This window comes from Passer domesticus, chromosome 5 (assembly GCF_036417665.1).
Source record: "Passer domesticus isolate bPasDom1 chromosome 5, bPasDom1.hap1, whole genome shotgun sequence".
Lineage (NCBI taxonomy): Eukaryota > Metazoa > Chordata > Aves > Passeriformes > Passeridae > Passer > Passer domesticus.
In genome coordinates, this window is record NC_087478.1 from 45,423,247 (window position 1) to 45,441,609 (window position 18,363).

Here is an 18,363-nt window from a genome sequence, read left to right on the forward strand (position 1 = left end):
CAAGCTATTTTATTTCTGTGTAAGCTGAAATTACTTCTATTCTAACATTCTCATTTTATAGTCTCCTGAGTTCCCTTTTGATCTCATTTCTCTATAGCCTAGCTGAAGCTATAGAGAACATTGTGAACAGTTTGATCACAGAAAATTGAGAAACTTGCCCTCATATGGCAGGTCTTTCAAGGATATCTAGTGTTTTTGGAAAGCTGTTTTTAAAAAACACCATTTGACTGTGTTTGGTAAGAGAAAAAGAATGATTACATTAAAAGTATAGCTCATTTTTAACTTAACTCTTCATATTAAGATTCAAACATGTACACAGCAGCAAAAGTGCCACCTGTTTCACAATATTTTTCAAAACAATTTTGTAATGCTTCACTAATCCTAGATTAAGTTCTATGCTGTTGGTGTTACTGCAGGTTGTTCAGAAGTAGGAAAACAACAATCAGACTATTTCTAATTGCTGCAGGGTAGCCAGAAGCCTTCTGTAGCCTGCAGCAGACTGTCACACCTCACCTGGTCTATATCGTGCTGGCTCACTCGATTCAGTCCACTACTGAAATCCAAGCTTGGCTCTGAACCAAAGGAATCTGGCAATAGAAAACAAGATGTTAAAATTGTGTTGGCTGCTCCACACTATCTCTGTATCAAGTCATATAACAAATTTTAAAGTGTTCCAATTTGATCCAAAAGTAAACTTACGCATTAGAAATTACGCTAATTTTTTGACTTAAATGACTTAGAGAAAAATACACAAAGAGCGAGTCATAAATAATTTTGATGACACAACATGGCACTTTAAGCAAAAGACTCTTCCACAAATCCATTCTCCCTGTTTCCTTCCATTTCTTTCTTTTTTTTAAAGCTGAAATTTTTTCAGCAGAGGATAAAATCCTCTGCTGAATCAGTGGTGGCTATAAGTCTAAACATACTTTTAAAACCACCAATATTAACTTTACTTCATAATTTCATCTTCAATGATATTGAAATATTTTCCTATAAACTATTTTGGATCACTTATCTGATTGTATTAGCTGAACTTCAATTAGTTTGAAGAGCAGACATTAAAAAAAAAAGTTACTTTTACTTTCCTTTGGAGGTTATGTGTAATACACAAAACCTAGAAGTCTGTGAGTAAACAGTATCAGTATTGCTAATGCTCCTGTGGAATATTCAAAGGTGTGCCAAATCCAAACAAAATCTCTTTTATTAAATATAAAAGGCAAGATACTAATAGTAGGAGATCAGCTTTAAAACTAATCACAATAAGTTATTCAAAGGCATTTTGATGCTTGAGAAATTTTACCTTGCAGCCTTCCTTTCTTAAATGACATCCTAGAGGACAGCAGCGGGTCTTGGGAGTCAGTGGGTGTGCAGTGCAGTAGGTAGTGTTCCAGATGGCGCCAGAGAATGAAGAGACATATTTCTATGATATCTGCAGACACATCTCAGTGAAGGACTCCAATTTGGTTGTCTTTGGATTGTACATTTACTGTATGAGCATATTTACACACTTAGAATCAGCTGAAGATGTCAGCTCAACCAGCTGTCACCTCCTTCACTGCCACAGCCCAGTGATGGATCGCTCACACTCACTGTCCTCATCACCCTGCAGAGCCTCAATCCAGCCCTCGGGAGGAGAGCAGAGTGTGGAGTGCTCTTGTGGTTTGTAAAGCTGCCTCAGCTGCACACAGTAAAGTAAAACTGAGGTTATAGAGCCAGGCATGGCAGGAACATCTTAGGCAACAACAGCAAAGTGTGCAAGAGCACATCTTTCCCAAGGAAAGTTGCAGAGGAAAATTCTGATCTGTTGAAGGCAATTCTTTTGTACATGACTGGTTATTTCCATAGAATTACTGGTGTTTATGAGATTTAGGTTTATGCAAGGTTGGCTGTAAGACTACAAACTCCTATTATGACAGGCACATCAAAATTATTTTTCAAAGTAGTTTTTCCACCACACTTGGACATGTGTGAATGTTTATGGGGTCTGGACACTAAAACTGAAGAGCCGGGCTGTAACAATTCCTTTGTTGGCATATTGCACGAAGTCCTATCTGAGTTTCAAAATGGGAATTACTAACTTGAAAACCCTTACATTCTGGCAGTAGCAGAGCAATACCCTCGTAAGTTAATTATCAGTATTTCAAATTTACTTTTTGCAAAGAATTTTTGTTCAAAGTGGTCAGAAATCCAAGTTAAAAAATGTTGTTTCTAGCTCTCTGCTTTTCTGGATCATCACCTTGAGGGTCATTTCAATTTTAGAAGGATACAGGAACAGAGAGAGAGTAACTTGGCTCGGTTATTTATTAGTTTCACCAGGCGCCGCCTTGCCAATACGTATTTTTGGGAAGTGGAAATCTTGTCAACCCCAGCTGGCATAACTGACTGACACAGCTGTGATGGGAAGAGAAAAAACAGAAAGACAGTAGCCAATTACAGAACATCAAGAGAAATAAGCAAATAAGATTACTTTCTAATATCTAGGAATTTTCTTCTAAGCTACTATTTCTTTACAACCTTGTTCTCTATTTTGAATTTGCATAACCTTGCTGACTAAAAAATGGAAAAATGAAATCTATCTCCAAGCATCTATAATGAAAGTCACAACTTTTACAAAGTTAAGCCAAATATTTTCCCTAAAGTTTTAGATCACTTGTGCTACGGACCCCCTTCAGAAACAGCAGAAAATAATATGCAGAAGAAGTGGAACTACTTGCTTATCAAAGATGCTTTGGAACCTTTGTTACAGCTGTGTCCAAGTTACTACAATACAGAAACTAGGGAGTCAGAAGAACAATTACCTCTTTTATTTCATCTGGTGGCAGCTGCTCCACATTTTGCAGTTTGTTAACACTCTGACGATGGCTGTCATAGTAACTGAAGAAATCACTAGTGCTCTGTTTCAGCAGGTAAACAATAATGCCCAGGCCAGGCAAGTGCCAATATGGGACCACTGGTGCTTGTGTATCTAGACAAGATGTTGAAGATAAGAAAACAAAAATTTAAAAAACCCAAGAAATCAATAAGCTGTGCTCTCTGTCAATACCCTAGACTGGAAAGCACTGTTAAGTATATTTTGCACTTGTGTCAGAAGTAACATAAATGTAAGTCTAGGCAATATGTTTTGTGACTTCAGTACTAAAAGGCAGTCAGCCTAGTGCAGTACTGAGTACAAAATGTGAAATGTAACTAGATTAGAATACTTACTATTCACATATTTTAGTCATTCAACTGCATAACAACACAGCCATGTGCTGTAATAGAGCTCCAATCAGCATCAAAACATATCTTACATGTCATGGATGAGGTCCCAGTTTCAAATAATGTAATCCAGCACAGATGCTGGAATCTGATCTGGACTTTACCCTGTCTTGTGCTGTTTATTTACATACACACATTTCTTTACCGACATATATTTCTAAGGCTGTGAATGAAAAAACAATTTGTTTGTTTTAACTAGGATTAGTTTCCTGATTTGGCTTAGCGCAAGGTTGAACAAGCATGGATTCCAGAATGAGACAGGGAGAGCTACAGTATTGGCACAAAGTGACTTAAACAGTATGTGAAACTACAGCCTCTGGTTCACTGTTTTCTAGTAGCCCAAATATCACACTGTTAAGGCTCATAAAACAGCAAGTCAAAAATCTCACCCTGCCGAGGCCCATCTCGGTTGGTTGACTCTGACAGGCTGGGAGTAAACAGACAAACAGTGTGCTGGAAACTGGGGGCACTTTGCAACATCAGTGACTCACAGTATTCCATCACATTGGCACAGATCTGCCAACAAAGGGGAAAAGAAAGACAACATGTCAATTACAGTATCTACAGGCTTTGAAGCATTACATTTTACGTGGACAAATGTCAGTGAACATGCTTTGCTCCTCTCTTCTCACCAGAATGTGATGATTCTATTTTCTCATTGGTTACAAACACTCTTCTAGGACTTGCAACACTGCCTCTTTCCCAGACCTGCTAGCTAAAATTTCTGGATAATTTTAAGTGCCCTTTGGCTTTAAGTTAGTGTTTGCCATTCCCCTCTACACACAGCTTTCATTTTGAAAATTTGTGATCAATTCAAGCCTTCAAAATTCACAGAGTTTGTATGCAAAACAATAAAGGTTTCTAATACAAATGTAAGTAAATACATTTTCAAGGATGATTTTAAATAAAATATGGACTCCTATACCACACTAAAACCAGTGTAGAGCATTACCACTATCATACAAAATTATGATAACCAAACAAATCTGTACAGCAGGTAAAATGTTGAGACTGAAGTTTCTTGTATCTGGTGTCCTTACCTGTTGCATGGCCAACTCAATTTCATCCCTCTTGTTCACTCTGTCTCCTGCTACGTTATCATCTTGCTGCTTGAACTGACGTAGCCTGTCTGATCCTCCAAACCGACTCAGCAGTCCCAAGCACTGGCGCTGCCATAAGAAATGAACATTCAAATGAAGTGCACAATTTTTTTTTACTTAAGTGATACCTGTCCCTTAAAACACTGTAGTAAGAAAACAATAAAGCTTTTAGCACTTTGTAAACAAAATTTAAAAATTTTTAGTGTTTTAACCTACCTTGATAAAATTTAGAAATTAATGGCACCCTAAAACACTGCCAATGAGAAATGAGTGCAATTCACAAGTGCACAACTTTTCTTGTGTCTCTTGCAGGCTATCATACAGAACAGTATCAATGACAGTTTAGGTTTACCCATTCCCACACCTAAAACACCTTTACCTATATAGACAGACAAAATCTGAAGCCTGGTAAAAGGAGAGTACAAAAACTAATTCAGTAACAAATAAATGAACCACTGGCATGTCTGATACACCAAACTGTTGAGCTGGAGACATGCTTGTGGCCAAAGTGGTAAAAGACTACTTCTGCATTACTTCACGTGCTTTGGTGTTGGCTTCAAATTTTTCTCTTCACCTAAGTCCTAAGCTAGGTAGGGAAATGAAGTCCCTGATGCAATGTTGCCAAATGTTACCTCCTCTACTGCACAGGGAAGTGTAGGGAGACACCAAAAAACAGACCACCAAAATCCCATCCTACTCCCACAAAAAACCCTCACACATTCTTCTTGATACTGGAAAACATCTCTTTCCCAACTACTACTGTTCAAAGTAAAAAACCAGGAAGAAACATGTCTAGATAGCCAATTCTAGAAGGACATGGGTTAAATATATGACTTTATTACCTGAAATCGCCCTATGTGTCCTTGTAGCTCCATCTGTGTCCCTTCATTAACATCCATGTCCAGCTCATTTAGCACTCCTGATAAAAGATACAGCCACTAAGTAACTGTTTGTTCGGGGTTTTTTTAACAGATTTGTGCATTATATACATTTAAACACAGGCATTCATCAGAAATATTTCAGCCAAACATTCAACTTGTATTTTGCATATTTTTTTAGCAAATCATTCAGATATGAATGCAGCTATCAGGAGATGCATGAGAGAATGTAGCTTACTGTTTTGGTAAGTAACAAATGGGGGCAAGGAGGAAGGGAGGCTGGCATGGAAACTCCAGCTGTTGTGGAAAGCTCTGTATACTGTAAGCAAAGAAGCATCTGGGCTTAACCTACAGCTCTGCACTCTTTTCTGCTGTAGTCAGACATCTCTCCTGAACAACCAAAACCATTAAATCAAAATAGAGAAGTTATTTTGAACTGGTAAGCATGCAGAAGAAATCACTACATCCATCACAATCATTATCAGCCCTTTGTGAAGGTAAGTCACCCAAGAGAAATGGCCCTATGCTAATTTGCAGTGCTTCCCCCCAGGAAACTTTATATTTTAAATAAATAAAAACAGAGAGGACATTTAAAAAAATAGGCATGCAAACAATTTTCTCTCTTAATTCCCTTTGTTTCAGAACTTATTGAATAAAAATTGTTTTTTGAAGATACCACAGATACTTTGAGCACTTCTATTTGTAAGTCACCTCCAAGACAAAAAGTACTTAGTGTGAGGTAGAATGATGAAAACAAAATGGGAAGTCAGATACATATGGGTAAGAGCACTATATTTACTGCATATTTACTTCAAGAAAAATTATTTAACATTTCTTTATTTTTCTCAGAGCTCTACATGTAAAACAAAAAATCTGTATTGTCATGGATATTCTCTTCTGTCCTACTAGTTCTTTACAGAAAACAAAGCCTGAGATTCATGCAAATGGAGTTGAGACTTCAAAACAGTATTTCCTACCAGGCAATGCTGCCTTGCTGATTATTCCTGTCAGGAAGGCCAACTCCTGGAGAGATCCAACACTTACATCTTGACACCTCAGGATTGCCTGGATAGTATCTGAATGGGAAATTAGGAATTGCAAAACCTGCACCACAAGAAAAAAAAAGAGAAAATATGAATGAGTCGAAATTTAATGGCAAGCAAAGAGGAAACAATGCTTCTGAAGAACTTTAAAAAACCTTGTGTGCCAGTGAGGATGGGATTAAAAAAAACCAAAAGAACTTACTATCAGAGCAAAGGCACTCATAATTTCTTTGAATGAGCAATACCAGTGGTATTCAAGCATGTTTTGGAGCTTACCTGTCCCGCGGCTTGCAAGTGTTGTGCCATGCTGGATGTGAGGATCACTTGGCACAGCTGAAGAGCTGGAAGAAGAATCTGGCGGTAACGTTCCACTGGAGCAGGAATGAAGACTGGGGGATCTCTCATTCCATACATTCTTAGGAGGAATAAAAAGAAGGGAGGAAAAAAAAGATAATGAGTGCAAAAAGAGTGAAGTCCACTAGTGAGGCAGAGCCTCAGCCTACAATCACTCAAGAATCTAAAACCATTCATATTTCAATACGATGTCCAGACCTGAACTGACTTTATATTGGAAAAGCAACACATTCGTGATACACAGGTTTGCCAGACATTTTCTTTATGCAGGGAAAATTACTTCTTTATATTATGCTACATGAAACCAGATAACTTTGTTGCAGAAATACGATACCTGCTTACTGATATACAAAATTAGGTATTCTCAAATATTTTAGGAAGAGTTGTGCTTAATTCTAAAGCAACAGTTAAGTACAGTCCTCCACAAATTTCCTGTAGGTTTTATACAAACTTATTATGTCTAATTGGAACTTTCAAATAGTATACCCTAAGTCTTAATTTTTTCCAAAGTGTTTGAACTCTCAGTGTGTCAGTAAGAACTGTAAGTTTAAAACAGGGACCAAGGCTTGAAATCAACCCAGATAATTTTCCCTAAATATGGAATTTCCTCCTCTGAGATCTTCTCTTAATCACCTCATAACGACTAACGTGGTATGAAACTTGACAAATGGCACATATAGAAACTTGCCAAGAAATATATAACTGTGAATACTTTTTTTAAAACACATCATAAAATATTCCTGAAATAGCATTTAATTCACTGCTCTCTCAATGCTTTATGGTGGAGGACAAACTCTGCACTTCTCCAGCTGCAAAACCCCCAAAATACATTTATAGTGTAAGCTGTTTGTCAAACATTACAGTATAAATTATATAATAATAGTACATTAATAATTTTTATCTGAGATAGCAAATACATTTTAATGTAGTCTAAGTAATTAGCATGCAAGTACAACCCCATACCTGCATCTGAAATTTTCCTCTCAATGAAGGTAGCTTTAAACTGAACTGTTAGGTTAACAAACATACACACAAAGAATAAGCCCACAAGTCATACTCAGAAATCATGAGGCTATAAAAAGACGTGATGTGCTTCCAGGAGGACTGTGTTATGGTTCCACCATCAGCCAGGAAGCAGCACTTACCCCTGATGGTCCGTTTCGGGTCGCATGTCGTACACTTGGCACTGTGCCAGCCGCACAATCACGCCGGACCGCAACAGCTCCAACGCACCTTGCTGACTTTTGGCTACTCGAGTGAGGAATGCCTGCACAACAGGACAGAAGGGCAACTTTTGGAGATGCACAATGAGACTTATAATATCTACTTTCTCACTTTATTTTAGCAGCATTTCAAATATATTATTTTAGTAAAATATCCTTAAGGAATACCTTCAGGGCAAGTGCAGCTGCAGATTGAGCTCTGGGTGGTAGGAGCCCCAAGCAAGAGCCTGTGAACTGTCCACCCTTTGCAAAACAAAGGGCACAAGGGATGTGGGGCACCAGCCAGGGGACTGGACACTCAGAGACACAGCAGGACACAAGGACTCAGCTGAAGACCCCAGACTGACTCACACAGACTGCTGAGAGTACAAAAACCCAGGGGTTCCTTTGTTCAGGGTCCCTCCTCAGAAGCACCAGCTCAGGCTCTTATCCTGTTTTTGCACCATGATTAAATCATTTTAAGAACCCAGATGTCTGAGACTGCCCTGGGAAACCTGGGGTCAAACCAGTAAGGAAACCTGGTCTGAGTGTGTGAGTGTGGTGAGGGTAAGTGGGGCACCCATCAGTCACTGGAGGCACTTGCTACGAGGGGGCTTTGGTCCCAGCAGTTAAAATCTCTGGTGGTGCAAGTGTGATGGCCAGAGTGCTCTGGAATGGTCACACAGGAAAGCTTCCTTAACAATATCTCCAAGTACAATCAATGCAACGTGCAGACAAACACTTTTATAAAAAGTCAAATTAAAAAATGAACACTGTAGCACAAAATCATTTCTGAAGTACTGTTACCATTTTGGATTCATAGGTGTACAGTGCCTTAAGCAAGGGGGGCTGAGGTGTGAGCAAGCTCTGAAGAGCCAGATCATCATCTGCCAGGCTATCCACAAGCACCTTCAGGTAGCCACTATTCGAGAGGTACAACAGCCACTGCTGCTGCTTGTCTACTGAAACAATGTGATCAAGTAAAGCCAATGCCAGCATCTGGGATGAGGGAAGAAAAACAAACAATCAAAACAGAATTAAACATATAAGATCAATGAGTTTTTAAATAAATACCTAGAAGTGTGAAATGCTAAGCAGTTTCTTCTAACAGCTTCTGATAAGCAGAATGCATTTCTTCACTACAACTGCAATCATTTATGTGAAAAATATTTTAAGATTTCTTGACACTAGTACAGCATGAGCCAATTACCTTTCTCTACTATTCTTTTAAAAAACATTACAGATATTGCTGAGCAATAACTAAGGCAAAATATTTTAATGAAGTATTGCCTCAAGCACAACTACTATTTAAATCTAGTTTGCCTTCTGAGAAAATTCTCAGCTACTGGCTACTATCAGAAATTACTTTGTCATGAAGTCACATCTTCCCAAGATAAGTCCATGACTTAAAAACGCTAACAAATAACTGTAACAGAGGTTCCTACCTATATCTATTGCAGCAGAGCTTTCTACCCTTATTTTTAAACAATAGGACACATAGGCTCCTTGAGAAAAAAAATTAACATGCATGAATGGCTCTACTTTCAGCAGCTTGAAGGATGAGTGGGAGGACAGAAACATGAAACAGATCCAGTATCTACAGAAATGTTCTAGTTCTACCTCATGAAATGTCCCATCTCTGCACAGATGATGTTCTTTAAAACAAACAGAACAGTAATTTTAAAAGAACAGATTCATTTACCCGGCCTATCTCATGGCCATCACAAGCATCACGACAGACCACCTCCATCAGAGCTGCCCCATAACTCTCAATAGTTGCCATGTTTTCCCGTTGCAATTTACTAAACATATCTTCAGGAGCTGTCAAATGCTCCCACATAGTTTTTTTAGCTGTAAAAAGCAAATAAAACAAAAAATTCAAACATTCAAAGATAGGCATCTTAGTATTAACTTAGCTACATCCTTCAGGGCATTCTCTCTACACCTTGCAACAGAATGCCCCAAACAATGGTCAAGGGTTTTTAAATGAGATGCAAAGTTTCTATAAATCCACCCTTCCTTGAATATCACACAGACCAACCAGAGGAAAAAGTGTGGACCTGTATACATACCTGACCCTTGTAAATAGTCTGCTTAAAATAATTCAAATGTTCAGTACTTGTTACATAGATAAAGTAAGAAGCCTAAAACTGGAAGTGTTCAAGGCCAGGTTGGATTAGGCTCTGAGCAACCTGGTCCAGTGACCCTGCCTATGGCCTGGAGTTAGAATGAGATAATTTTAAAGGTCCCTTCCAACCCAAACCATCCTAAGATTCTATGAACTTTCACTGGGACCAAAGCATTCAGTGTGAGCTAAATTAACAATGTGACTAAAATGGGAGAGAATGAAACCAAAGTCAGTTATACACTTCAAAGGGGTCATAGCAAGTTCATAGTTTGTCTTTTTTCTTTTACTAGTGTAGCTCAAAACACAGGTCAAGTAAAAGTCTGCATGCAGGTACTAGCCCCAAGATTTTTTCTCAATCCTTGTCTGAATAATTATTAGAAACACTAACAATTCAATTAGTCTTAGAGCCTCTGAAATAAACATTTTCCATCTATTTCCGGAAGACAACTCAGCCTGCAGAAACTGTACCCTCCAGGGTTTAACAACAACTTTTTCTTTTTTTTTTTTTTCTCTTTTCCAAATACAGTTGGACCATACCTGCTTCTAAAGTGTCTGGTTCATCTGGTCTCTGGGCAATCTGTAAATAATAAAGCAGTGATCCATAAAGGTGTGTCCTCACTCTCTGGAAGCCACCACCTGTTAACAAGAAACATTCACAATTAAAACCAAACAAATGTAAATTCCTGAACACCATCTTCCACTGGCACTTAATTTAACTTTCCTATTGCAGTGTTGGCAAAAGTAAATAAAACTAGATTCCTTAAGGTGAAGTTCTACTGTTTGCATAAAAGTGCATTTATGAATAAATTCAGCAAGTTTACGCTGTTCCAGAAGAATGAAAATATGAAATTCTCTTTATAGTCACTTATATATTTCTCTTCTGTTTGTTGTTCAGATTTTTTTTGAGTGTTTGCTAATTTTTTAACATTGCTTTCATCTATATTAATGATGTATAATCCATCTCTGTAAATGAACTCTTCACTGCAGTATCTGAAAGCAGCTCAGCCCATCTTTTTACTCTTGGCAGTTGGAATTCATGTACATGCCCTACAGAAGTCAACACACCTGTTTTCAAAATGAAATCCAGCAGCTTTTTTAAGATGATGTGGAGGGAGGAGTCACCAACAGAAGCAAAACCCATGGATATGCTCTCAGAGCCAGGTGATGAGGTAAAAGAACCATCCAGCATCAAGACATATTGGGACTGTCCTGCCATAGAGAGTGCAAGTGGCTGCTTCTGCTCTGTTTTCACAGACTGGCTCAGGTGGGCAGTCAGGGTGAACACAGCCCCTGCCACCACTGGCATCAGCTCCTGAGCTGCATCATCATCAAGGATCTTAATACAGAAGTAGAAAGAAAAAAAAAAAAAGCAAAAGAGAAAAAAATGTTTAACAATGTCTGATTTCATGACTTATTAAAGTAATTAAATTAAATTAAACTATTTAATTTATGTATGCATAAGGATTTCATTAACATGACAACATTTAAAATACATCAAAATCAGTACTGTCAGGAACTTGTTTAGAACAAGAAGTTTGCATGTATTGTTTTTGTTCACTCTATTATTTGGAAGGTAAATCTGATATCTTCATCACTAATACTGAAGGAGCTTTCCTTTAAAGCAATATAGTAATTTTGAATAGTCGTTCAATTATTTGCAATAGACAGTAACAATTTTTTTTCTCAACTTCACTAAAGTCTTCACCAAGATGCCACAGAAAATTAAGAGTCTGGAATTTCATTTTTGTAAAGATTTTAGGAAAGAAATTTCTTCAGCTAGTGAAGGCCTTCCTTGTTTCCTGTTTTTTTTAATTCAGTTCAAATAAAAAACAAAACCAGTACCCCACTAAAAATCGGTAACTTTTAGGTAACTCCTACAGAAAAAGTAATGGTAGTAACAAAAACAAAACCCAAAAAGGTTACTTTTTTCCTTGAAAAGATGTAACTTTTTAATATATATTTCTCAAAACAAAACTCTATTAATCAGAACTACAAACCACATAATTCTCACAATAAAGCAAAAAAATAATAATGCCCCAGCAGACTAAAAAATACAATGATCCTTCATTAAATTTTCCCTTTTAGAATGGATGGGTCAGTAGTAACTGTCTAGTCTGTCTCAAAAATTATTACTATAACTCAGCAGTAAAACACCTAGACTTTTAATACTAACTCTCACACTTCAAATAGCCCTTCTAATTGTAAAATCTTTAGTTTTTCTACTATGAAGCTTCATTCAGTTCTTTAATTTTTCAAAAGCAGCAGCAGTAGGATTTGCAGTGAGTCATCTAAGCACAGTAAATTAGCAAACACAGCAGTTTGCCTTCAGCCTTCATTAAGTTCTTCTTTGTTTCTCATCAAAGCAGGGTGTTTCTTTTTCACACACCTTTTCCAGACTACCATCATGCTGGACAATACTGAAATGCCTCTGAAATCTGTCAAAATATGGTTCACAATTCAACAGTAGCTATGCAGGAATACAAAGTATCCCCTCTGTCCAAAGTGCATTCTACTTCAGCATAGCAGCAATCAGAAAACTAAAAATACTAAAGGCAGACAACACTTTTTTTGGATTACAATCAAAATTGCAGCACTTTCACATAAAAAGACGCAGCAATAAATTTCGAGGAGAGGGCTGATTTCCAGCAGAGCACAACCTTGTCATGCACATCCTGCAAGAGATCCCGGATAATCAGCTGCCTGTCCTCAGCCTGTATGAGATCCTGGGGGCAGGCAGTGAGTATGATTTCCACCAGCTGTCTCCATGACTCCAGAGCATGCCTCTTGGCATGGAGGCATTGCAGCAGCTTGTTGCGCTCCACCACGTACTGCAGGATAGTGTTGATCTCCTGAAAAGCCACCACAAAGAAACTCAGTTACAATGTGCTAAAGAAATTCATGGCAAAGACAGACTTCAAGATGACAATTTTTTCTATTAGTAGTAGTCTTCAGAATAAAATGTTAAGTCTTCATCTTACTAGAAACAAGCTGCTATTACTACTTTAACAAGGCAGCCTATTTCATTTCTCACCTGCTTTTCACAGGGCAGATATCATAAATGTCTCAATCTCATAGGAAAAAAAATTAACCAGGAAAATTCTGTTCTAGCACTTTAAAATAAAAACAAAAACAACTATGAAAAAACTATTTGTGCCTTTTTTTCCCATTTAGTCTCAGTAATTTCTCCTTTATCCTTTGCATCCATTTAACCAATTTTGACTTAATTTAAAAGATGGCAGAAAATTCAGAAAATAACTAATCTCCAAGTTCACTGAAACTATATCTGTGTAGAAAAAAATGAGAAATAAATTAGCATCCCCTGTGAGGAAAAGGCAAAATGATCTTGGCCATAAGATGAACATGCTTGTACTTGAACAGCCAATCTTGACATCAGTGTGTAACTGCTTTCTGTACAGGGTGGCAGCTGCAATTGCTATCACTAATGGGGGGGAAGAGCTTAAAGAAAAAAATAAAATAGACTACAGGCCACCTATTTAGAGAACGGTATGGTAAGAAGTACCTTAGTTTATAATTTTTGTGGTTTTTGTCTTCAGGAATTACTAAATCTAAGTTAGGACTCAAATCCACAATCTTTTATAGTACTGCTTACTGTTTGACAGGGTATGAAATTCACCAAGAACAACAACAAACAGCAGTTAACTTTTTCTGCACTTACCTCCATAAGTAAAGGTCTCTGGCCTATTGCTGCCATTCCTTGAAGGGCATTGACTTCTGCAACCAGAACTCTGTGAACATACTGAAATTAAAAGTAAAACTTAAATGATGATACAGTTTAACCTGGCATGTAGATAAACACCACAGCAATTCACTCCCTGCCCCAGTGGGGTAGGGGAGAGAACTGGGGGAAAAATAAAGTAAAATTTGTGGGCTGAGTTAAGGACAGTTTAATAGGACACAAAAGGAAAGCAGGGGGGAGTAATATAACATTCAGAATACTACAAACAAGGGATGAACAAATGCAATTGCTCACTACCTGCCACCTGCTGCCCAGCCAGTTCCTGAGCAGCAGCCCACAGCCAGCTTTCCCCTTAGTTTATACACTGAGTATGATATCACATGGTATGGACTTCGGGCAAGTTTTGGGTCAGCTGTCCTGGCTGTGTCTCCTCCCTGCTTCCTGTGCCCTCAGCCTACTCACTGGTGGGTGGTTTGAGAAGCTGAAAAGTCCTTCACTAAGTAAATATTGCTGAGGAACAACTAAAAGATCAAAGTGTTTGAAACACTGCTCTCATCCTAAATCCAAACCACAATACTACAGCAGCTACTATGAAGAAATTTAACAGTATTTGAGCCAAAACTAGGACAAGTGACAAAGGAGATGTATTTGTACCTCCTAAAGAATCTTAGGAGATGGCTACATAGCGACAGATGCAACAGACAGACTAGGATTCAAACAAGTTTTACTAATTTTTTAGGGTCATAAATTCTTCAGGACAATTTATAACACACACGTCAAGTACTCATCACAATGTGATACAACTGTAAGTAAAGCCTCCAAGAACTACCACAGTACACAACAACATTGCAAGTGTGATTTTGTACACATATGCAGTGCTAGGTAATTGTGTACTGGCCACCAAAGAAATACATATCTGAAACATACACCTTTCATGTAAAAGCAAGTTTCAAAGTGTTATTAACACACTGATTTTTTTTTTTAATTATTAAGGTATAAAATAGCACATGCAACTTGAAAACAAAGACCAGTGCTAACCTTGACGTTGCAGACCACTTGTCCACGTGCATTCTTGTGCTCACAATTAGTAATGACTTGCTCAATTTGAGCCCGGTCAAAAAAATCCAGTTGTAAAGGCTCTGGAATGTCCTGACTGAAGTCAATTGAATCCAGGATATTTAAGATCTTTCTGCGTACTGGAAATGCAAATCAATTCAAATTGTACTCATAAGTATCAAGGAGAAACCAAAAAATCAATAAGAAGAGCCCAATTTACCTTTGCAAATCTAAATCTTCAGCTTAATGTGTAAAGTTTCAAAATAAATCATTTAGTCTTCAGAAAGTGCTACCAATCTATGCAACAGGTTTAAAAACATTTTCTAAGACTTTAAATGCTTAAGATGTCTTTTATTGTACAGTTCTCCTGTTATACATGCATGTCATCCAATATTTACAAACACAAGACTAATTTTTTTCTCTTAAATGAAACCAGGTTTCTTCTGTTGAAAAACCATAAAGAATCTGAATTTATTTATTTATGTGGGACTTACTTCTTTGCCATGAAAATACAAATACGTTCAGCCTTAGCAACAGTCTCACTGTTTCTACTGTTAGCAATAAATTTGCTAGACTGCCACTCTCCCATTTCATCCCTGCACAGATACCTAAACACACTCTTCAAACTGCTTTTCCAGTTCAGTGTTTTTCACTCACTCCAACCATCTGTATCAAGGTTCTTTTTTTTTTTCCCCACACTAAATAAAATTGTTTCATGTACTGCTGCTATTTAGAACACCATTACATTCTTACCCCAAGTGTTCTTTCTGGAGGTGGCCCTCCTGCCTGTTGAGGAGAAGACACACTTTACTGATCAACAGTCATAACAGTTACCTTTGGAAGCAGTGTCAAAGTGGAGAAATCCACTGACTGATCGACTTTCATCTTCCATCCCTCCTTCACCATCAGCTGAAGGTAATAAAACATACTAAATAAATTACAAAAAATAAATCTAAGTGAAAAACATAACCTACTTTATTAACAGTGAAAGACAGAGCACAGTGATAAACTGATAACCTTTCATATTAAAGCCTTCTAACAATAGACCCATGAACTCTTAATCAAATTAAAAAAATACTTACCTGACAAAAGCTATCCAATCATTATATACAGATCAGAAAATACTAGAAATGCCTAAACAGACATCCCACTCTTCAGTATAATAATACAGTTGGATGGACACCATAAAATGAGTAGCATATCTGAATACAATTTCCCAGACTCAGATCCTTACAAGGATGGAGAGAGTATTCAGGCTGATAAAAGTAAGGGAGAACACCATACTGCAGTAGCCTGTTAAAATATCTTCTATTTATTCTACTTTGCTAATGTTAAGAGTTTTATTGCCATCTGGTTTTATTTTTCTTAATTTACTTCTACCCTCTTCTAAAACTCTGAAATCTTGCCTTTTTATTTAAAATTGAATTTTACACTACATTGGGATGAAATATCACTTTTGTGATGTTATAATGTTAAAAGCACAATTGATGTGTAGCTATTATCTTCTGCATGAGAGGGTTGACAGCTTGTGACAGAAATTAAGACTGAGAAACTGTCTTAAACTGTTTACCATGGAAGACCCTCCACTGTCTCTATTTTGTAACGATTCTTAGTGGCAGCTCAAAATAAATTATGTTACAATTTTATTTTTTTTAATATTGCCCCTCCTACCTAATAAAAAGTTTTTAATTTTTCTATCAGCAAGGAACAAAACGATGCCCTGATTTCTTTCACTTTGGAGTCTACAGCCACCATTATCTTTCTTCCCGTACCACAAATGAACTGTCCCAAGCTTATGAAGAAAAGAATTCAAATGAAGTCTCTCATTGTCCATTTATTCCAGCCTATTTAGCCTCACCACAAGCTCCTCTTACCCAGGTATGGTTTCACAGGCATGTCATCGAGCAGCAGGTGCAGCAGCCTCTGGGTGTGGGAGCGCTGGCGGTTCAGAGACGTCACTCGCATTTCGATAGCTGCAGTCTTCATCAGCCAAGACATCTGGTTGAGTGTTGAAATCTCGTGTTCTGGACAGGGATAAGGCAACAATTATAAAACTGAGCATAAATAATATTACTTACAACAAGGAAAGCATTTTTCACTTGAGAAAGCTTTTAGAAGATGTCATTAGTTATTATTTGCTTACCAGTTGTTTACAAGACAAAAAGACAGAGATCTGACAAAAGCCAATAAATGAACATGTGGTTATTAAGAAAACAAATCATACACATATATGCAATAAGCATATACACATACATAACAAAACTGGATCCAACCAACTGTTAGAACAGTCAATGTGAAGAATGCAGTGCTTCATGAGCCAATAGGGTCAGTTACAACTTCAGTGAAAATAACTAGGCATTTATCCAAATGAACTGTAGCTTTAATCAAAATTGGTGACATTGGAACACGGATCTCCTAGAGTCTTTCTATATTCATCCAGTTCAGATTCCTAAGCTACATAACAATAATCTAAAGCACTTGATACATGCTGGATATGTGTACTTGAATGCTAAGTTTACTGTCATTGAACAAAAGACTGATGGTCAAGCATGTGATAAAGTACATTTATTCAGTTTAAGACACCTGAGAAATCTTGATTTGAAATATAAAACGTTACCTAGTAGCTTGAATGTACTTTATTCAAAGAAAGGGGTGACACAGGTGGTTACAACCATCAGCCTTATATTTCCTTGGTTCTTTACAACACATTTACTTTTCAATTTTTTTTTTTTCTGTAGGATGATCTAACAAAACTACAATGATAACTGCAATATAAATGAGGATGTGGTTTTGGAGACTTAGTACATTCAAAAGCTAACATTCTTTTTCAGAAGTTCAGCCCTAATAAACTGAACTTCTTAAGTAGGGAGAGTTAAATTTTTGCAGAATTAAACAATTAGCAGAGCCTGCAATAAATTCAGATTAATAATGCTATCTATGGTTCTTCTTTCACTCACAAGGAGTCAAAAAATTAATTGAATTTTAAGCATGCACAATCTTACCAGAGCATAAAAATTACCTTTGATAGAAAATGGCAAGTACTGCAGCTGAGTGAATAAGAAATCCTGACTGGTCCTCAGATATCTCATAGTGGGACCTGAAGTGTCAGAGCATGCACACAACTGATAGATCACCTAAAAATCAAAAACAGTAGATATCCATGTATGGAATTTATTTTAAAACAAATCAACCACCAAATCAAAAGAAGCATAATACTGTTCTACTGCTCAAACAATATTATCAGTATTTACAGTAAATTTTCCATCAGCTTTCTTCAAAGTTGTTATTTGTAACAGATGTTGAATTATGATATTAAAGGACTACCAGCATGTGGATGACCACAATGGCTGTTTGATCACAACATGACAATAGATGAGCCTGTTTGTTCAGCTCATTTAAAAATGAGTCTTTTTCTGTCTGCACATCCACCAAGACAGGAAATGTAATAAATTCTTCCTGCTTCTACAGAATTGCCTTTTGCTTTTAATAAAAATGTTTAAAATCCTTTCTAGAGCCCATGGATTTTCAACATGATACAAGTGTGTAAGCATCAGCTACCTCACACATCAAACTCAGCTGTCTCCCCCACCTGACTCTCTCAGCCACACATATATACATTCTTTCACGGCTACAGAATAAAGCAG

The 18,363-nt window shown here is 37.3% G+C and overlaps 1 protein-coding gene across 3 annotated transcripts in view; it reads right to left on the bottom strand.

Annotated features, from left to right (window-relative positions):
* Positions 1–18,363, bottom strand: part of NUP205 (nucleoporin 205) — a 44,501-nt gene that overhangs the window by 914 nt on the left and 25,224 nt on the right. For all 3 annotated transcript variants that reach the window (XM_064419872.1, XM_064419873.1, XM_064419874.1), the window contains exons 23-42: positions 17,739–17,853; positions 16,594–16,743; positions 15,554–15,628; positions 14,702–14,859; positions 13,643–13,723; positions 12,624–12,815; positions 11,032–11,302; positions 10,504–10,602; positions 9,541–9,689; positions 8,646–8,837; positions 7,782–7,903; positions 6,559–6,697; positions 6,217–6,343; positions 5,204–5,280; positions 4,302–4,430; positions 3,651–3,777; positions 2,802–2,968; positions 2,271–2,394; positions 1,304–1,432; positions 514–587 (exon numbers count right to left, since the gene is read on the bottom strand). In XM_064419872.1, the coding sequence (XP_064275942.1) occupies positions 514–587; positions 1,304–1,432; positions 2,271–2,394; positions 2,802–2,968; positions 3,651–3,777; positions 4,302–4,430; positions 5,204–5,280; positions 6,217–6,343; positions 6,559–6,697; positions 7,782–7,903; positions 8,646–8,837; positions 9,541–9,689; positions 10,504–10,602; positions 11,032–11,302; positions 12,624–12,815; positions 13,643–13,723; positions 14,702–14,859; positions 15,554–15,628; positions 16,594–16,743; positions 17,739–17,853 (2,697 nt within the window). The remainder of the gene's footprint in view (positions 1–513; positions 588–1,303; positions 1,433–2,270; positions 2,395–2,801; positions 2,969–3,650; positions 3,778–4,301; positions 4,431–5,203; positions 5,281–6,216; positions 6,344–6,558; positions 6,698–7,781; positions 7,904–8,645; positions 8,838–9,540; positions 9,690–10,503; positions 10,603–11,031; positions 11,303–12,623; positions 12,816–13,642; positions 13,724–14,701; positions 14,860–15,553; positions 15,629–16,593; positions 16,744–17,738; positions 17,854–18,363) is intronic.